We start from the raw sequence: 22,195 nt of genomic DNA, 5'->3' as shown, positions 1-22,195 counted from the left end.
TTCTTATGTGGGAGTGCCCTGTACAGAATGTGTGTGCCCAATGCCTTTGCTTGGAGAGCTGGATTTGATGTGGATGCAAGTCATTTCTTTCCCCAGGGTGTGCTGGCAGCTATCACTTTGTTGGGGCTGGAGATGGAGAAGCTAGAGATGGAGCTGGGTGTGAGGTGGAACTTCCCCTCTGCTCAGTAGCCATCATGACCCTATCAGGGGTGGGGTCTGATCCCATGTTGCTGGAGCAGAAGCCCTGAGGGTCAGGCTTGAGCTGTCTCTGTTTAAGTGTGTGTTTTCCCTTCTCCCAGGATTGCAGTCCTTGTCCCAGAGGGGAAGAGTGCTGAAGCAATGTGACTCTGTGCAAGCTCTAGGCTCGTGTCAGCTACAGACAGAGGTTGAAGCTATCTCCATTTTACTGCCTGTGGAGGCACCCACAATTGTTTGCCTTGCTTGGCTCAGACACAGCATTGGATGGAAGTCCCCTTTATCCCTCACAGCTGATTTAGTCCCCAGCTTCTGCTGCACCCACCCAGTTGTGGAATCATAATGCAGGGCAGGTGGGAGTCCTGTGGGGATTCTCAGCATATACAGGGCATGAGCTGTGGTAGAGCGGCTGCTGTCAGAGTTTTGGGCTACATCTGATGCACTGCTTGAGTAAGCACTAACAGTAGCTACCACTACTCTACACAGGCTCTCCTCTGGGAATCAGTATCCTCTGCATTCTACAGCCAAGTCTTCTTCCTGGTCATGGCAACCCTAGATCCAGTGCGGCACTGTGACAAGAAGTGAGCAGGCCAAAGCATTTGCTGGGTTCAGGCTGGGATGCATGCAGAGAAGGCCATGGAAACCTGGCAACCATTAGATCAGTCTTCTCTCCATCCTGCCTCAGAGGCAAGCCAGCATACACACGTGCTTATCACTAGTGAAGTCCAGGCTTCCCACAGCCCTCCTGTTAGTCCAATCATTCCTCCAACCAACCAAGTGAGCTCTTCTCCCCTGCTCAGGAGTCCAGGACTTGGGTGCCCAATCTGTGGCTCTCATGGCTCATTTCCAAGGGCTGGTGCATTCTCCCCTTCCTTCTGAGGCCCCTCCCAGGGGCACAGATCCTGACCTAATCACTTTTCTTTCCTTCCTACCACATTATATGTGGATCTTTCTAACAGCCTTGCTTGTATAGGAGTTTTTCTGCCAGTTTTCAGCTAGCTTTCCATGTGACTTGTTCCATGTATAGTTGAATTTTTGTTGTGTTCATGGGGAAGATGAGCTCAATGTCCTCTTACTCCTCCATCTTGATCAATCCCCCTCTTGCTGCATTTAGAATTCTCTCTTTATGTTTAATTTTTTCCATTTTCATTATGAAATGTCTTGGTATGGATCTCTTTGCATTCATCTTGTTTAGGACTCTATGTGCTTTCTGTACCTGGATATCTGTTTCCTTCTTCACATTTGGGAAGTTTTCAGCTGCAATTTCATCAAATTCATTTTTGACACTTTCTCTCTCTTTTCCCCTTCTGGAAGCCCTATATTGTGAATGTTAGAACATTTTATATTGTCTCAAAGGTCCCTTAAACTACCTTAATTTTTTTTATTTGTTTTTCTTTTTGCTGTTCTGATTGGGTGATTTCCATTATTCTACCTTGCAGATCACTTACACATTTTTCTGTATCACTTAGTCTGCTGTTATTTTTTTCTAGTGAATTTTTAATTTCAGTTATTATATTCTTCAGTTCTGACTGTTTTTTAAAATATTTTCTAGTTTCTCATGAAATTCTAATATGTTCATCTGTTCTTTTCGCAAGTTCATTTAGCATTTTATTAGTAATGCTTTGAACACTACTTCTGATAACTCATTATTATTTTTTTTAAATAAAGCAGTGTGTACATGTCAATCCCAAACTCCTTAACTATCCCTCCCTGCTACCTTTCCCCCTTGACAACCAAAAGTTCATTCTCTAAGTCTGTGAGTCTGTTCCTGTTTTGTAAATAAGTTCATTTGTATCATTTCTTTTTGATTCGGCATATAAGTGATGTAATATAATATTTGTCTTTCTCTGACTTACTTCACTTAGTGTGATAATATCCAGGTCCATCCATGTTGCTACAAATGATATTATTTTATTCTTTTTAATGGCTGAGTAATATTCCATTGCATATATGTACCACATCTTCTTTATCCAGTCGTCTTTTGAAAGACATTTAGGTTGCTTCCATGTCATGGCTATTGTAAATACTGCTTCAATGAATATTGGGGTGCGTGTATATTTTTGAATTATGGTTTTCTCTGGGTATATGCCTAGGAGTGGGATTGCTGGGTCATATGGTAGTTTTATTTTTAGTTTTTTAAGGAATCTCTGTACTGTTCTCATAGTGGCTGTACCAATTTACATTCCCACCAACAGTGTAGGAGGCTTATCTTTTCTCCACATCCTCTCCAACATTTATTGTTTGTAGATTTTTTGATGATGGCCATTCTGAATGGTGTGAGTTGGTACCTCATTATAGTTTTGATTTGCAGTTCTCTAATAATTACTAATGTTGAGCATCTTTTTTAATGCACATTTTGGCCATTTGTATGCCTTCTTTAGAGAAATGTCTATTTAGATCTTCTGCCCATTTTTTGTTTGGGTTATTTGTTTTTTTGATATTGAGCTCTATGACCTGTTTGTATATTTTGGAGATTAATCTCTTGTCAGTTGTTTCATTTGCAAATATTTTCTCCCATTCTGTGGGTTGTCTTTTCATTTTTTTTGAAGGTTTCCTTTGCTATGCAAAAGTTTTTAAGTTAAATTAGATCCCTTTTGCTTATTTTTCTTTTTATTTTCATTACTCTAGGAGGTAGACGAATAAAGGTCTGCTGCAATTTATGTCAAAGAGTGTTCTGCCTATACTTTCCTCTAAGACTTTTATAGTGTCCAGGCTTACATTCAGGTCTTTAATCCATTTTGAGTTTATTTTTCTGTATGGTGTTAGGGAGTGTTCTAACTTCATTCTTTTACATGTAGCTGTCCAGTTTTTCCAGCACCATTTATTGAAGAGACTGTCTTTTCTCCATTTTTTATTCTTGCCTCCTTTGTCATAGATTAGGTGACCATAGGTGCATGGGTTTATCTCTTGGCTTTATATCCCATTCCCTTGATCTATATTTCTGTTTTTGCACCAATACCATACAGTCGTGATTACTATAGCTTTGTAGTATAGCCTGAAGACAGGGAGCTGGATTCCTCCAGATCTGTTTTTCTTTCTCAAGATAGCTTTAGCTATTTGTGCTCTTTTGTGTTTCCATACAAACTGTAAAATTTTTTGTTCTAATTCTGTGAAAAATGCCCTTGGTAATTTACAAGGAATTGCACTGAATCTGTAGATTGCTTTGAGTAGTATAGTCATTTTGACAATATTGATTCTTCCAATCCAAGAATATCTTATATATCTCCATCTGTTTGTGCCAACTTTGATTTCTTTCATCAGTATCTTATAGTTTTCTGAGGACAGGTCTTTTGTCTCTTTAGGTAGGTTTATTCCTAGGTATTTTATTCTTTTCACTGTAACGGTAAATGGGATTGTTTTCTTAATTTCTCTTTATGATCTTTCATTGTTAGTGTATAGGGATGCAAGGGATTTTGTGTATCAATTTTGTAACCTGCAACTTTACTGAATTCATTGATTAGCTCTAGAAGTTTTCTGGTGGCATCTTTAGGATTTTCTATGTATAGTATCATGTCATCTGCAAACAGTGACATTTTTACTTATTTTCCAGTTTGGATTCCTTCTATTTATTTTTCTTCTCTGATTTCCATGGCTAGGACTTCCAAAACTATGATGAATAATAATGGTGAGAGTGGACATCCTTGTCTTATTCTTGATCTAAGAGGAATGCTTTCAGTTTTTCACCATTGAGAATGATGTTTGCTATGGGTTTGTCACATATGACCTTTATTACGTTGAGATAGGTTCCCTCTATGCTCACTTTCTGGAGAGCTTTTATCATAAATCATTGTTGAATTTTGTCAAAAGCTTTTTCTGAATCTATTGAGTTGATCATATGGGTTTTATTCATCAGTTTGTTAATATCGTGTATCACGTTGATTGATTTGCGTATATTGAAGAATCCTTGCATCTCTGGGATAAATCCCACTTGATCAGGGTGTATGATTCTTTTAATGTGTTGTTGGATTCTGTTTGCCTGTTTTTTTTTTTTTGAGGATTTTTGCGTTTATGTTCATCAGTGATATTGACCTGTAATTTTATTTTGTGTGATATCTTTCTCTGGTTTTGGTATCAGGGTAATATTGGCCTCATAGAATGAGCTTGAGAATGTTTCTTCCTCTGTAATTTTTAGAAGAGTTTGGGAAGGATAAGTGTTTCTTCTCTAAATGTTTGATAGAATTCGCCTGTGAAGCCATCTCATCCTGGACTTTGGTTTGTTGGAAGATTTTTAATCACAGTTTCAATTTCATTACTTGTGATTGGTCTGTTAATACTTCCTATTTCTTCCTGGTTCAGTCTTGGAAGGTTTTACCTTTCTAAGAATTTGTCCATTTCTTTCAGGTTGTCCATTTTATAGGCATATAGTTGCCTGTAGTAGTATGTTATGATCCTTTGTATTTCTGTGGTGCCAGTTGTAACGTCTCCCTTTTTATTTCCAATTTTATTGATTTAAATTCTCTCCCCCTTTTTCTTGGTGAGTCTGGATAAAGTTTTATCAATTTTGTTTATCTTCTCAAAAACTAGCTTTTAGTTTCATTGATCTTTGCTATTTTCTTTCTCTCTATTTCATTTATTTCTGCTCTGATCTTTATGATTTCTTTCCTTCTAAGTTTGAGTTTTGTTTGTTCTTCTTTCTCTAGTTGCTTTAGGTGTAAGGTCAGATTGTTTATTTGTGATTTTTCTCGTTTCTTGAGGTAGGATTGTATTGCTATTAACTTCCCTCTTAGAACTGTTTTTGCTGCATCCCATAGGTTTTGGGTCATCATGTTTCCATTGTCATTTGTTTCCAGGTATTTTTTGATTTCCACTTTGATTTCTTCAGTGATCCATTGGTTATTTAGTAGCATATTGTTTAGCCTCCTTGTGTTTGTGTTTTTTTACAGTTTTTTTTCCTGTAATTGATTTTTAATCTCATAGCATTGTAGTTGGAAAAGATGCTTGATATCATTTCAATTTTCTTAAATTTACCAAGGCTTCATTTGTGACCCAAGGTGTGGTCTATCCTGCAGAATGTTCCACATGCACTTGAGAAGAAAGTGTATTCTGCTGCTTTTGGATGAAATGTCCTATAAATATCAATTAAGTCTATCTGGTCTAATGTGTCATTTAAGGCATGTGTTTCCTGATTAATTTTCTGCCTGCATAATCCGTCCATTGGTGTAAGTAGGGTGTTAAGGTCCCCCACTATTATTGTGGTACTGTTGATTTCCCTTTTTACAGTTGTTAGTATTTGCTTTATGTATTGATATTCTGCTATGTTGGGTGCATAAATACATACAAATGTTATATCTTCTCCTTGGATTGATCCCTTGATCATTATGTAGTGTCCTTCCTTGTCTCTTGCAACAGCCTTTTTTTAAAGCCTATTTTGTCTGATATGGGTATTGCTACCCCAGCTTTCTTTTGGTTTCCATTTGCATGGAATTTGTTTTTCCATCCTCTCACTTTCAGTCTGTATGTGTCGCTAGGTCTGATGTGGGTCTCTTGTAGACAGCATACATATAATTCTTGTTTTTGTATCCATTCAGCCAGTCTATGTCTCTTGGTTGGAGCATTTAATCTATTTACATTTAAGGTAATTATCAATATGTATGTTCCTATTGCCATTTTCCTAATTGTTTTAGGTTTGTTTTTGTAGGTCTTTTTTCTTCCCTTCTTCTTTTGTTCTGTTCTCTTGTCTTTCTTGCCTAGAGAGGCTCCTTTAGCAATTGTTGTAAAGGTGCTTTGGTGGTGCTGAATCCTCTTAGCTTTTGCTTGTCTGTAAAGCTTTTGATTTCTCCATCGAATGTGAATGAGAGCCTTGCTCGTTAGAGTATTCTTGGTTGTAGGTTTATTAAACAAATGTCATAAAGAAAGAAAAAGAAAGACATCATAAATTATAAAGGGATCAATACAAGAAGATAATATTACACTTGTTAAATTTATGCACCCTATATTGGAGCACCTAAATATATAAAATACATACTAAGGGACATAAAGGGAGAAAGGGACAGTAATACAACCATATTAGGGGCCTTTAATAACCACTGACATCAATGGACAGATCATTTAGACAGAAAATTCAATAAGGCACAAGAGGTCCTAAACGACACAGCAGACCAGTCGAACTTAACTGATATCTACAAGACACAATATCCAAAAAACAAAACAAGGCAAAACATCAAAATACACATTCTTTTCAAGTGTGCATGGAATGTTCTCTAAGGTAGATCATATACTAGGTAACAAAACAAGCCTCGTAAATTTAAGAGGATGGAGATAATTTCAAGCATCTTTTCTGACAACAGCAGTGTGAATCTAGAAATTAAACACAGAAAGAAGAACAGAAACAGAACAAACACGAGGAAAATAAACATGCTACTAAAATAACCAATGGGTCAAAGATGAAATCAAAGAAGAAATCAGAAAATACCTAAAGACAAACAAAAATGAAAACACAACCTCACAAAATGTATCAGATGCAGAAGAAGCAGTTCTAAGAGGCAAGTTCATAGCAATACAGGACTTCCTCAAGAAACAAGAATAATCAAATAAACAACCTAACCTACTACCTAAAAGAATTTCAGAAAAGAAGAGCAAACAAAACCAATGGTCAGCAGAAGGAAAGAAATAATGAAGATTGGAGGGGGGAAAAATAAAATATATTTTTTTAAATAATAGAAAATGTCAATAAAACCAAGAGCTGTTTTTGGGGGGTTTTTTTGTTTGTTTTTTAAGATAAACAAAATCAACAAAATCTAGCCATGCTCACCAAGAAGAAAAGAGAGAGGACCCAAATAAATAAAATAAGGAATGAAAGAGGAGAAATACCTGATAACACAGACATAAAAAACATTATAAGAGAATACTATGAAAAGTTATGTACCAAAAAGGTGGACAACCTGGAGGAAACGGACAAGTTTCTAGAAACATACAGCTTGCCAAAAGTGATTCAAAAAGAAACAGATAATTTGAACAGACTAATCACTAGAAGTGGAATAGAATTTGTAATTTTAAAAACTCCCTGCAAACAAAAGTCCAGGAACAGATGACTTCACTGGGGAATTCTATCAAACATACAAAGAAGAGCTTATACCTATCCCTCTGAAACCATTCCCCAAAAATTTAAGAGGATGGAACACTCCCAAATTCATTCTATGAAGCCACCATCACCCTGATACCAAAACCAAAGACAGTACAAAAAAAGAAAAAGAAAAAGAAAATTACAAGCCAATGTCTTTGATGAATATTCAGGCAAAAATCCTTAACAAAATACTAGCAAACCAAATCCAACAATGCCTAAAAAGGATCATGCACCATAATTAAGTTGGATTCATTCCAGATGATTCAACATTTGCAAATCAATCAGTGTGATACACCACATTAACAAAAGGGAAGACAAAAACCACATGATCATCTCAATAGAGGCAGAGAAAGCATGTGACAAAATTCAACATACATTCATGATAAAAATTCACAAAAGTGGGTATAGGGAGAATGTTTCTCAACATATTAAAAACCATTTATAACAAACTCACAGCCAATGCAATACTCAACGGTGAAAAGCTGAAAGCCTTCAAGCTAAATTCAGGAACAAGACAAGGATGCCGACTCTCACCAATTCTATTCAACATAGTATTGGAATTTCTGGCCACCACAATCAGACAAGAAAAAGAAATAAAAAGTATCTAACTTGGAAAAGAAGAGATAAAACTGTCACTATTTGCAGGTGAAATGATCGTCTATATAGAGAGAGAACCCTATAGTCTCCACACAAAAACTATTAGAACTAACAAATGAATTAAGAAAGTTAGCAGGATACAAGATTAATATACAGAAATCTGTTGCATTTCTTTACACTAACAATGAAAGAATACCATTTAAAGTCACATCAAAAAGCTTTAGGAATAATCTAAACCTAGGAGGTGAAAACTATAAAACATTCGTAAAGGAAATTGAAGAGGATTCAAAGAAATTGAAAGATATTCCATGCTCTTAGATTAGAAGAATTAATATTGTTAAAATAACCATATTACCCAAAGCAATCTACAGATTTAATGCAATCTTTCTCAAAGTACCCATGACATTTTTCACAGAACTAGAGCAAATAATCCTAAAGTTTGTATGGAACTACAAAAACCAGAATTGGCACAGCAATCCTGAGGCAAAAGAATAGAGCTGGAGGCATAACCCTTCCATAATTCAGACTATACTAAAAAGCTACAGGAAACCAAACATTGTGGTATTGGCACAAAGACAGACATATAGCTCAGTGGAACAGAATAGAGAGCCCAGAAATAAACCCACACTCCTATGGTCAATTAATCTATGACAAAGGAGGCAAGAACATACAATGGAGAAAAGACAGTCTCTTCAACAAGTGGTGTTGGGAAAGTTGGACAGTTTAATGTAAATCAATGAAATTAGAACACTGCATTACCCCATATACAAAAATAAACTCAAAATGGTTTAAAGACCTAAATATAAGACATGACACCATACAACTCCTAGAGGAGAACATAGTCAAAACATTCTTGGACAAAAATCATAGGAACATTTTCTTAGATCAGTCTCCCAATGCAAAAGGAAAAAAGGCAAAAAATAAGTTGGACCTAATTAAACTTAAAATCTCTTGCACAGCAATGAAAATCATAAAGAAAATGAAAAGACAACCTATGGAATTGAAGAAAATATTTGCAAATGATGCAACCAACAATGGGTTAATTTCCAAAATACACAAACAGCTCATATAACTCAATATCAAAAGAACAAACAACCCAATCAAGAAATGGGCAGAAGACTGAAAAAGACATTTCTCCAAAGAAGACATACAGATGGCCATCAGGGACATGAAAAGATGCTCAACATTGCTAATTATTAGAGAAATGCAAATCAAAACCACAATGAGGTATCACCTCACACTGGTCAAAATGGCTATCATCAAAATCTACAAATAATAAATGTTGGAGAGGGTGTGGAGAAAAGGGAACCCTCTTATATTGTTGGTGGGAATGTAAATTGGTGCAGCCACTGTTGAAAACAGTATGGAGATTCCTTTAAAAACTAAAAGTAAAGCTACTATAGGATCCAGCAATCCCATTCCTGGTTATATATCCAGAAAAGATAAAAACTCTAATTTGAAAAGATACGTGGACCCCATGTTCATAGCAGCACTATTTACAATAGCCAAGACATGGGGAAAAAAAACAGTTACCCATCAACAGAGGATTGGTTTAAGAAGACGTGGTATATCTATAATGGAATATTACTCAGCCATAAAAATGAAATATTGCCATTTGCAGCAACATGGATGGACTTAGAGAACATTATACTTAGTGAAGTAAGTCAGACAAAGACAAGTATATGATATCACTTGCATGTGGAATCTAAAAAGTAATACAAAAGAATCTATATACAAAAGAGAAACAGACTCACAGACATAGAAAACAAACTTATGGTTACCAAAGGGGAAGGGATTACGGGAGGGATAATTTATATTTATGGGATTAACAGATACAAACTACTATACTTAAAATAGATAAGAAACAAGGATCTACTGCATAGCGTAGGGAGTTATATTCAGTATCTTGTAATAACTTGTAACAGAAAATAATCTGGTAAGAAATATACATGTATAAATATAACTTCAAATATATATATATATTAATATATATATATATATATATTTACAATGTTGTATTAGTTTCAGGTGTACAGTGAAATGATTCAGTTCATTTTGCTCTACACCTGAAACTAACACAACATTGTAAATCAACTATACTTCAATAAAAGAAAAGAAGCTTCCCCCTATGTTTACTTCTGTAATTTTATGGTTTCTGGTTTTACATTTTAGATGTTAATCCATTTTGAGTTTATTTTTGTATATGATATGAGATAAGGGTCCAATTTCATTCTTTTGTACGTGGATATCCAGTTTTTCCAACACCATTCATCAAAGACATTCTTCTCCCATTGTTTGTTATAGACACGTTGTTGAAGATCAATTGACTGTAGATGCATGTATTTCTATCTGAGCTCTCTATTCCATTGGTCTATGTCTCTATTTTTATGTCAGTACTTTACTATTTTGATTACTGCAGCTTTGTAATATATTTTGAAATCAGGAATTGGAATGCCTCCAACCTTATTCTTTTTTATCAAAATCGCTTTGGCTATTCAGGGTCTTTTGCAGTTCCACATGAACTTTAGAATTCTTTTTTCTACTACTGTAAAGATCATCTTTGGGGTTTTGATAGGAGTCACATTGAATCTGTAGGTCATTTTAAGTTATGGATATTTTAACAATATTAATTTTACCAATCCAAGAACATGCAATATCTTTCCAGATGGAAAGATGTCTGTGCCTTCTTTAATTTCCTTCATCGGTGTTGTATAATTTTCTGTGTACAAGTCTTTAACCTCATTAGTTAAATTTATTCCTAAGTATTTTATTCTTTTTGTAGCTATTTTGAATTGTATTGTTTCCTTCATTTCTGTTTCAGATACTTTGTTGTTTGTGTTTAGAAACATGAGTGATTTTTCTCTTTTGATTTTGTATATTGCAAGTTTACTGAATTCTTTAATTAGTTCTAAATTCTTTAATTAGGTCAGTTTTTTGTTTGTTTAAAATTTGGTGTTGTTTATGTATATGATCATATCATCTGTAAATGAAGATAACTTTTTTCTTCCTTTCTGTTTTGGGTGCCTTTCTTTTACTGAAGTGTAGTTGATTTACAACATTGCATTAATTTCTGCTGTAGAGCAAAGTGTTTCAGTTATACATATGTATACATTCTTTTTTATATTATTTTCCATTATGGTTTATCACAGGATATTGAATATAGTTCCCTGTGCTATACAGTAAGACCTTGTTTATCTACTCTCTATATAATAGTTTGCATCTACTAACACTAAACTCCCAATCCATCCCTCCCCCACATTCCCTCCCCTTTGGCCATAAGTCTGTTCTCTATGTCTGTGAATCAATTTCTTTTTCATAGATAGGTTCATTTGTGTCACATTTTAGATTCCACATATAAATGATACCATATGGTATTTGTCTTTCTCTTGCTTACTTCACTTAGTATGATAATATCCAGGTCCATCCATGTTGCTGCAAATGGCATTATATCATTCTTTTTTATGGCTGAGTAATATTCCATTGTATATATGTACCACCTCTTCTTTATCCATTCATCTGACTATGGAAATTTAAGTTGTTCCATGTCTTGGCTATCGTGAATAGTGTTGCTATGAACATAGGGGTTGCATGTATCTTTTTGAATTTTAATTTTGTCCAGATATGTGCCAAGGAATGGGATTGCTGGATCATATGGCGACTTTACTTTTAGTTTTTTAAGGAAACTCCATACTGTTTTCCATAGTGGCTGTACCAACTTACATTCCCACCAACAGTGTAGGAGGGTTCCCTTTTCTCCACACCCTCTCCACCATTTGTTGTTTGTAGACTTTTTAATGATGGCCATTCTGACCAGTGTGAGGTGGTACCTCATTGTAGTTTTGATTTGCATTTCTCTAATAATTAGCGATGTTGAGCATCTTGGGTGCCTTTTACTTCCTTTTCTTGTATAATGCTCTGGCTACGAGTTCCAGTACTATGTTGAAAAGAAAGGGGAAGAGTCGGCTTCCTTACCTTGTGCTTCTTTCCTTCCTTACCTTGTGCTTAGGACAAAAACTTTTAGTTTTTTGCTATTGATTATTATGTTAGCTGTTGTCATGTATGTCTTGTGTTGAAGTAAGTTCTTATATAACTATTTTGTTGAGCATTTTAATTATGAATGGATATTGAACTTTTTCAAGTGCTTTTACTCCATCTATTAAGATGATCATGCAGATTTTTTCTTAAATTTGTTAATGTGTTTTATCACGTTCATTGATTTAAGTATATCGAACCATCCTTGCATCATCCCAGGGATAAGTCCAACTTGATCATGGTGTATAATACTTTTAATGTACAGTTGAATTCAGTTTGCTAGGATTTTGTTGAAGATTTTTGCATGTATATTCATCAAGGATATTGGCCTATAGTTTTCTTATCTTGTGTTTTGTTTGGTTTTGATATCAGGGTGATGCTGTTCTCATGGAATGAGTTTGGAAGTGTTCCCTCCTCTCCCATTTTTTGGAAGATTTAAAGAGAATTGGTATAAATTCTTTGAATGTTTCGTAGAATTCACTTGTGAAGACTTCTAGTCCTGGGGTTTTCTTTGTTCAGAGATTTTTGATTACTGATTCAATTTCCTTATTTTTTATTGATCTATTCAGGCTTACTATGTTTTAATTCAGTTTCTGTAGGTTATGTTTCTAGGAATTTATCCATTTCTTATAAGTTGTCTAGTTTTTTGGCATATAACTGTTTATAATTGTCCCTTATAATCCTTTTTATTTATGTGGCATCCATTGTAATGTCTCTTCTCTTATTTCTGATTTTATTTACTTCAATCTTCTATTACATTTATTCTTGATTCCTTCATCAAATCAATAAATGATTTGAGTACCTGTATGTGCCAGACAATAGATTACACCAGTAGCCTTGTATTCATTGTAATCCATCTTGCATATCATGGCTAGATCATTTCAACGTTCAAATTTGATCAAGTCACTCTCGAGTTCAAACATGTTTAGTGTTGCACACTCCCCCCACCCCCCAACCACTGCCTTCTGGCAGTGGTGTATCAAGAGGGACAGGGCAGTGGGAGCTGTCATAGCTGGAAGGAGTATCTTATCATTGACTTACAACTGGAACATGATGATAACAAAGAGCAAACTTTTAGTTTATTTTGTTTTAAAATTCTTTATAGTCAATGCCTATATCTGAGGCAGACTACTCTCGTTGCCCCCCTCTTTGGTATGTCACTAAATTTCATGCTAAAATCCAAATTCTTTACTCTGGCCTTTGTAATAGGGACCATCTCATGGAATTTCTGTAAAGATTTTTACAGAATTCAGGATGGCTGAGCCCATGCATCATTTATGGTACTTCCTACCAGCCCATGCCCCCAACTGACTGGGTTGCTTTTCACCTACTGTTCTGCCCATCTAAACCTACCCATGTTTCAAGCTTAATGCCTTCACACTAGCCCACAGATTATTAAGCCTTGGAACTTATATCATACTTTGTCACATAACTGATATGTACATTTTATATTATTAATTATTTTCCCTATGTATGTTTTGTTCTTCAATATCTATGATGTATTGATGAAGGTCATGAGTTGAGTTGTGCCACATGAAGTGCATTAGCACAAACAGGAGCCTGTTCAATGATAATAAAAGGTAACAGCTTTTGCAATAGGAAAAATTGGTCTCCTTGTTGAATTCTGTAATCTGTGTATTCTAACAATGAGCTCTTGTCACCACAGGGTGTCACTGCTTTACAAGTCAAATTTTCTTCATTTGATTGTAGAGAAGATAGAAGTAGGAGAAATTCTTGAGAGATTGCAACAAAATGTATAGCAGTGTTTGGAGGTGTGGAGATGGAATAGAATTATATAGACCAAACTGAAAAATCCCACTTACACACTAAACACCATCTACAGTCTCATTCTCCTTTCCACTGGTAATTTGCTGTGTAGTCTTCCAGATCTTTTCTCTTTGTTTGGGGGTTGTGTGTGTGTGTGAGAGTGAGAGAGAGAGAAACAGAGAGACAGACACAGAGACACAGAGGTAGAGAAGTTTAGGAAACATAAATGGGATCCTACTCTGTGTGTGTGTATGTGTGTGGCGCATAGCCATTCAGTAGCTTTTTCTTTTCATTTTATAACATTTCATTGGCCATCTTTTGTTCTCACTACATCCAACTCTATCTCATTCTTCTTAGCAGCTAATGCAGCAATTTCTGTATATTGAAATGATTAGTAATTGGCATCTTTAATCCTCAAAATAGTTGCCTTGGTATTGTCCACAACTGTGAGTCAGAGTGAATTCCATTCTGTTGCCCATTGTTTGAAAGCTGTACAGTTAATTAGTAAGCACTTAGGAGGATTGATAAGTGTTGAGCAGTAAGTTGAAAAACAGCATATGCAAACCAGATTGCCACCAGAATTTAGAACAACATAAAATAAAATGCTCTGGAGTATTTATAAGGAGAAGAGGAGAAAGAGCCAGAGTAAGAAAGATCATTAAAATACCAATGCATTTTGTACAGGTTGGCCAAAACGTTCATTCGAGTTTTTCCGTAAGATGTTACAGAAAAACCCGAGCGAACTTTTTGGCCAACCCAATACCTTCATTATCTCTTATTTATGATTATAAGATTATACATGCTCATCGTAGAAGATGGGAAATAGAGGAACACATTAAAAAGAAAACAATCGTTACCCTAACCCCATAACCTTAACTTAACCATAGTTAATATTTATTTTTTGCTCATAGCTTCTTACCTTTTTACTTTTAAATTTTTATTATAAGATACAGCTACATGATTTTTAAAACATTCCAACAATACAGAAAAGTGAAAAGTAAAAAGAGAAAGTCCTCTTCTCACCTCATTCTCATCTTCTCTTCTCATTCTCATCCTCACTTTCCGGATATTCACTCACTGTTAATAATTTCTCTCATAATTTACATTTAAGTGTGTTGATATTGCCTTTATTCTGAGTATATAAATATGTGTTATGTGACATATACACCATTATGGGGTTATACTGTGTTAATGTTTTTTATATTACTTTTTTTTTCATATAGTTTTCTACCTAAAGCATACATATTCCATATATAACCCAGGTGCAACCTGGGGATACTGAGCAAGCATGTAACTATTTCAAAAAGTTTGACTTGACACTTCTCCTCACCCCATTCCATGCCATTGAGTTTCTGATCTTTCACAGAAAAAGGCCTGTAGTCTTAAGTGAAGACCCATTCCAGTGAACCACACATTCTTCCTGTGTGTATGGCTCTGTTTTAGACTATTCTTTTTTTGGAGCTATTAGAGGAGAAAATACAGTTTCTACCGTGTGGTATAGTGGAAAATGTCAAAGATTTGGGTTGTGATCCCAGTTTTATCATTTACTGGCTGTGTTTAAAGGATAAAATGTTTCATACAACCTTGTGAGATATTTTTATCCCTCTTTAGAGATGAAAAAACAGAGATCCAGCCAGGGAGAAGTGACTTATTTAAGGTCACACAACTACTATGTACTAGAGCCAGGATTCAAGCAAAGGCCTGTTTGAGGCACAGCCTATGTGTTTTCCATTCAACCATCGTGGCTTCTCTTTGGGACTTCAGTAAAGGTGAAAGAGAACATGTCTTTAAAGTGATTGCTTAATTTTTTGACGTTATAAAAGGTTATGTACTCTGTTATCTTTTTGGAATCCAAACGTCTCTTATCTGACTCCCTTTGTTTTGTCATATTCCCTTTTTTAGGAGAGAAGCCTTATAAATGCACCTGGGATGGCTGCTCCTGGAAATTTGCTCGCTCTGATGAGCTAACCCGCCATTTCCGCAAGCACACAGGCATCAAGCCTTTCCGGTGCGCAGACTGCAATCGTAGCTTTTCTCGCTCTGACCACCTGTCTCTGCACCGCCGGCGCCATGACACCATGTAAGCGGCACAGACTGCACTAGAAGAGCTGCACTGGTCTCTTTCTTGTGTGTGTGTGTGTGTGTGTGTGTGTGCGCGTGCACGCAATGGGGTCATGACCATCTTTTCCTCTTTGACTCAGCTTGCCTCTGGGTTGGGATTGGAACAGTTCACTGAGCCAGGCTGATGAAACTGGAGGAAAAGATAGCTGATCTTCCATGGGGACTCTTTATATTCCACCTTCATTTCTCCACTGACTAGTCCCCAGTTTTTTCAACCTCCGCATGGGTTGAATTCCAGTGCGGCACCCATGGTTGCCCCCCTCCCGTCCCTGTTATGAGATAGGACATTTTTCCTACAATAAGAAAACAGGAATCAAATTCAAGGCTGTGAACAAACATACGCTGCTTTTTGTTCTTATTTTCCTCTTGTTTTATAGAATTCTTACCCATATTTCTGAATCAGTACATCAAAGTGGTTGGTAGTGTCCTAAATTGACTTTTTTCAAGTTCCTAGACAGAAGAGGGCATAACATTGTAGTTGGCTGGTAAGTTTTACAGGGATTTGGGTCCTGAGTATAGGGCACATTCTCAGTGAATAAGCTGAGTCCCATACCAAGCTCAAAGGTTTTGTAAAGCCAATCTTATTTGTTCTTACAGTTTGGTTTTCAGACAGTGCTGGTGCTTCTTGCTTCTTTAGTCCATCAAAGGGAATGAACGGATCTTTTTGTCCTTCTCCTTTTCCTCCTCTTCTTCCTCCTCCTCCTTCAGGATTAAAGATTTTGCTGCACAATTACATTCTTTGTTTTGTTAAATTTGGACAAAAATTCAAAGCACACATTGACATGCCAGTAGGGTAAAAAGTGTTCCAGGAGAGTAAGTTGGACAGTGGCAGGAACAAGTAGACCCAGGATGATCCTGGAAACAAATAGAGGAAGACATTTTTTGGATAGGATATCAAGAGTGCTCTAATCACAAGTCTCATTCAAATGGCAATCTGTTGAGATAGTGTCTTGAGGGGCTACACTGTACTGTTTATTCTTCTGTTTACATAAAGCAACTGTTATGTGCATATTGCATGATGAGAAATGACACACTGGGGCCATGTTATACAGAGATGAGGGGTTGGAAGAAAAAAATGTGTTAAGTCCATGGCATTATTTGCATGCATTCCTATGTTTTAAATGGAACTATAAGAGGCTTTTAGTGAAAACTGACAAACAGAAAGCAATTCGACGTTCTGCAACTGCTATGAACATCTAAGCCATTTATTTTAGCCATTAAAACATGTTGCATAATATACACATTTGGTTACCCAATCAGACTGTTTTATAATAGTCTCTGGGACATAAAACCCTCTGTTCCAGGCTCCGGACCTCAGATCTACCTCCACATGGCATATTTCCTCTCCTGGGGTCAGGGAGGGGTGGTTTGCATCACTTAATTGTGGACACAGCCTCTCTCCTGGAAAAGGCTGTCTTCATATGGTACCCCTTTTCCTTGGCAGATATTCAACCAGTCTCTCTTGGATACTTCAGGTTATTACATCCCAAGGCCATCTAGTCTGACTAAATCATAGAATTCTAGCACCAAGAAGGGATACTATTAACTATCTAGTCTTACCCATCATTAATATTTTACAGATGAGACAAATGCGGGTCAGATTCCTTCCCTAGATGTTTCCTTGAGGCCTTACAGACCTGCACACCCATTCTCCCTGGGATCACATTATTAAACCAAATTAAAGAAAAATTTACATGATTGGTTGCAGTATTTGTCCAAGTTTATATGTTATGCTTCAGAAAACTTTAGACCACTCACAAAATCATTTACAGTTGACTAAATGGTAAGTAAAATGTGCTTGTGGTCGTTGATATATAACATTAGGAACACCATTTTTCTATTCTAACACTTTCTATAATATCTCAGGTTTGATTTACCTCATTTCAAGTTACAGTGTCTTTTCAGACCATAAACCCTAATAAATTTAAGGACTACCTGTATTTTTCAAAATGATATGTAGATTTTTACTATTTTAGTCTTGTTATTTTGATATAGGTTTTACCCTGACTTTTGGTGTGCAAGTTCCACACTGTAGACTAATTGTTAAAGCACTAGGAAATATCTAGGGCCAATCTGTTAAAGGGGACTTCTATGCAGGTGTAAGACAGTTTGCTAAAGGTGAATTACCATCATACATAAGTTAAGCTTGTCATTGAGTAGTTGATATGGTATTTCACAGTAGAGTCTAAGGGCTTACCCATTTTCTCCAGAGTTTGGATTTGAGACTGTTTTTCCAGAGTTCATAACTGACCTGTGCCCATCAGGATCTTTTGCATTGGAGCATATGATCTATTTATAAATAAAGACTATAAAACATAGTGTTGTACTAACTAGGATAATCAAATTAGGATTCCAAATAGTGGTATCCCTGACATCTCTAAGCCTTTATTCAATTTTTTTCCTGCAAAGTAATGAGGGACTTTGTTAATGCTTTATTAATTGTCTATGGTCAGGAAACAATTCTAATCTTATTTTCATTGCCTTCTTCCCTGCAAATAATGATAAAATCTTTACAAATTATTTCCATATTCTTTAAGAAATATATCAACATTCATTAAGAGTATTTCATGGAGTACAGGTACTCGAATACAGTATAATACTGTACCACACCAAAAGCAAGTAGAACTTTGCTAAATAGACAGTGAGATGGAAAAGAACTGTCTCTCTTAGGTAGCATTTGGAATGAACTGAATTTACTGTGCTCACACCAGCAAACCACCATTATGTGGTCAGTTGTCTAGGGCATGGAAAATGGCCTTGATTGATAGCGTTGAATAATACCTTGGAATTTATTGCAGTGGAATTCCTCCATTTGTAGATGATTGGCAATTGAACATTACTATTGATAATTATGATTGGAAAATTCAGGGAAAACTATGAAGAATATGAACTGCTGAGTACATTAGGTGGAGTGCATTATGGGCAAGACAGAAAGGTTTGTGAGAATAAATTCTTAAATTCTTTTTAAATAACGTTTTTATTTTAAAACAGTTTTAGATTTACAGAAAAATTCTGAAGATAGTACAGTTTCCCTATATCTCAAACCCAGTTTTCCCTATTACTAACATCTTTCATTAGATGTACATTTGTTGCAAATAATGAAGTAATTATACATTATTATTAATTAAAGTCCAAACTTTATTCAGATTTTCTTAATTTTTACCTAATATCCTTTTTCTTTTCCAGCATCCTGTTCAGGATACCACATCACATTTAGTAGTCATATCTCCTTAGGCTTCTCTTGGTTGTGACAATTTCTCAGACTTTCCTTGTTTCCTATGACCTTGGCAGTTTCGAGGGGTCCCTCAATTAATATCTGTCTGATGTTTTTCTCATGATTAAACTGAGCTTATGGGTTTGGGGGAGGAAGACCACAGAGGTGAACTGCCATTTTCATCACATCATATTAACATGACGTATAACCTTGATGTTAATCTTGATCACCTGGCTGAGATAGTGTTTGTCAGGTTTCTCCTCTGTACTCCGCCCCACCTTCCATACTGTACTCTTTGGAAGGAAATCACTATGTGCAGCCCACACTTAAGGAGTGGTTAGCTATGCACTACATGCTTGAGGGTGAGTATCTACATAAATTATTTGGATTTCTGCATGGTAGAATTGTCTTTTCTCCCTCATTTATGTATGCAATCATTTTCTTGTATCAGTATGGACTCATGGATATTTATTTTGTACTTTGGGTTATAGTCCAATGCAACTTATTTTGTTACTCAAATTGTTCCAGCTTTGGTCATTGGGCACTCTTTTGAGTTGATTTCCATGTTCTTTTGACATACCCCCATCTTTTTTTTAGCACACCTTTATTTTCCAGCACTACAAGATGCTGCAAGCTCATCTTGTATATATTTTTTGCCGAATCCTGTAATCAACCATTTCTTTAAGGAGTCCTGGTTTGTTTTAATGGAGAATTGTATTAGAAATGAAGATCTGGGCATTAGGTATGCTTGTTGCTACTTGTATTTTTGCTTCTAGGTCATCTCAGCTGACAGAGCAAGGAAATATATGTGTGTACACTAACCCATGTATATCTATATATACATATCTACAAATATTTCTGTAGGTAATCATCCATATCTTTATTAAGCTAAACATGAGTTCATACTGATGTCTCCAACTCCAATCCCTTACCACATGGATCATCTTATCCTAGCCTTTTGTCTTTGTTCACTCTAACCTTCCAGTCCAACAGTGAGAAACCTGGCTCCCACGTGTTGCCATCTACTTACTTAATTGTTCAGCTCCAGAGTATAGTGATATCTGAATTGTTAGCCTGTACACCTGTGGGAACATCTAGAGCACAGTGCTTATGTACATGATAGTAACAGCTTTAGTATTCTAAGAGCTCTTTGAAACAAAGTGATCTGCAAAATTCAGGAGTTAGAGATTTCTATGACCTGAGTTCCAGGAACTTGGGGTGTATCCTGCCCTCAAAAGGTTTTCTGAAGAACAAAACCATTGGGAATTGATCTAATCTTTAATAAGCCAAAGGAAATTATTGATCCTCCCTAGTGTGTTAATACCTATATAGAAATAGGTACACTGAAGAAAGTAGGTGTGCCCAATTTAAAGAAACACTTAGCACTGTCTTTTCTCACTGGTAAATATGGCTCTCTGACAATAGAGTTGCCACCCTAAGTTACCTCTCTTCCATATTTTCCCATCTCTCACTTTATTGACCTTAGGCAAGTCACATCACCTCTCTGTGCCTCAGTTAACCCATCTGTAAAATGGGGATCCAAATACCTACCTCACAGGATTGTTGTGAGGATTCTCATTAATGGATGTTGGCAAAAATGACAAGTGATCCTTAAATGAACAACAAAGTATTATGATTACCATTATGATGATAATTATAGTACTCTAAATTTACCCTAGAAAAAGGAGAGGATTAGGCTTCCTGGATGATAAAGAGCTAAATTTGCATAAGTAACAAGGATAATTGAAGAGTGGTCACTGGAAGCAATATTATCTCTTCCTCTCACATTCCCTACATTCTCTTCATTGCTAACTATAGGATTCTCATCTGTTTCTATACTCAAAGCATATTAGGGTCTAAAGGAATAAGTAGACAAAATCCATTGCTGTAAAAGCTGTATTCTTCCCCTTTCCTCACTCTGCCTGGACCACATTACATGTCACCCTGTCAGAAGCACAGAGTCAATCTCCCACAGCCCTTCAAACTTTGGCCAGTCCAGCTCCACCAGTTACATTTTGTCTTTCCACACTTATTATATTCTGAACAGTATAGGTAGAAGGGAAGTGGGGTGGGGTGGTTGGGGTGGGAGTGGGATGGAAGAGAATAGAACTTATACTAGTGACAAGATATTTCTTTGATTCTAAAATACTGGTTTTACCTCCCATTTCTTTTTCTGGTGGTGGGTTGGGGACAGGGGGAGAGACACTATTTTGTTCATTAAGAAACTCTCCTTCCTTTCCAGTAGATGTTTCCCAGGATCAGTATAAGTAGTTGTTTTGGACATTATAACTATGTTGTATGCAGTGCTGTTTTCATTGTATTTCTGAATAAAAAGACGAAGAGAATCCCTAGTGGTGTCCATCCTTGTTTTTTGACAGGAGGACACAGTGGGAAAACAGTGCCAGAAATTGACTGTACATTTTTGTGTTGGGGAAAGGAGCCTGCAGTGAAATGATTGATTGTTTTTGGTCATTGTTTGTTTAAAGAAGTTATAGAACAGTATATTAAGCTTTAGTATTTATAACTCATGTCTCTGCCTTCTTATTTCAGTACTTTAGAGCAGCACCCTGTTTTTTCTCTATTTTATACTAGTTCTTGCTCCAGCGACATGGCTGTGAGACTAAGATTGTGAGCAATCTCTCATATTCAAGTCTGTTAGGTCCCTGGAGATACTCAAAAACTGCCTCAGTTAGCATGGTCACTTAGAGATTACTATGTTCTCGCTCAATGGGACTTTTCCTCTGTGGCATCCAGGCAGGGTGTATGTTTGGGAAATAAGCAATCTTGTTACGTTTGATTATTGTACTTTTTATTAATAAAAATATTTTAAACTTCAGAATCCATGGTTGTTATCTTGAATTTGTCTTCATTTACGTTTCCACAACATTGCATGGCACCAGTAAATCATTTTCGTTTTCTTTCCCTTAACTGGGTAAAGTTTTGGTGAAACTACTTTATAGTAGCATGGGGCAAGAAAGGAAGCTGGACTTAAACACAATAATTTCTCTAAGTACATGAGGCCCTCCCCATTCTTGGGAATCTACTCAGCATGTCCCTGAATGGGACTGCATGGAGACTGTGCTCCTTTTGCATATTTCTTACAGAAAATCACCCTGTGTGATACAGGCTCAGCTGGTAAGGTTCCCCTGCCCATCCCTGTTCCCTTCACCATCTTGTTTGTTTTTTCCTAAGAAGGAATTCAGGAG

The 22,195-nt window shown here is 36.2% G+C and overlaps 1 protein-coding gene across 2 annotated transcripts in view; it reads left to right on the top strand.

The window, feature by feature from the left end:
- Positions 1-21,770, top strand: part of KLF8 (KLF transcription factor 8) — a 313,859-nt gene extending 292,089 nt beyond the window's left edge. For both annotated transcript variants that reach the window (XM_057539157.1, XM_057539156.1), the window contains exon 7: positions 15,557-21,770. In XM_057539157.1, the coding sequence (XP_057395140.1) occupies positions 15,557-15,738 (182 nt within the window). In that variant the 3' untranslated portion in view covers positions 15,739-21,770. The remainder of the gene's footprint in view (positions 1-15,556) is intronic.
- Positions 21,771-22,195: the final 425 nt, after the last annotated feature.

This window comes from Balaenoptera acutorostrata, chromosome X (assembly GCF_949987535.1).
Source record: "Balaenoptera acutorostrata chromosome X, mBalAcu1.1, whole genome shotgun sequence".
Classification (NCBI taxonomy): Eukaryota; Metazoa; Chordata; class Mammalia; order Artiodactyla; family Balaenopteridae; genus Balaenoptera; species Balaenoptera acutorostrata.
This window is presented reverse-complemented; position numbering and strand designations above follow the sequence as displayed.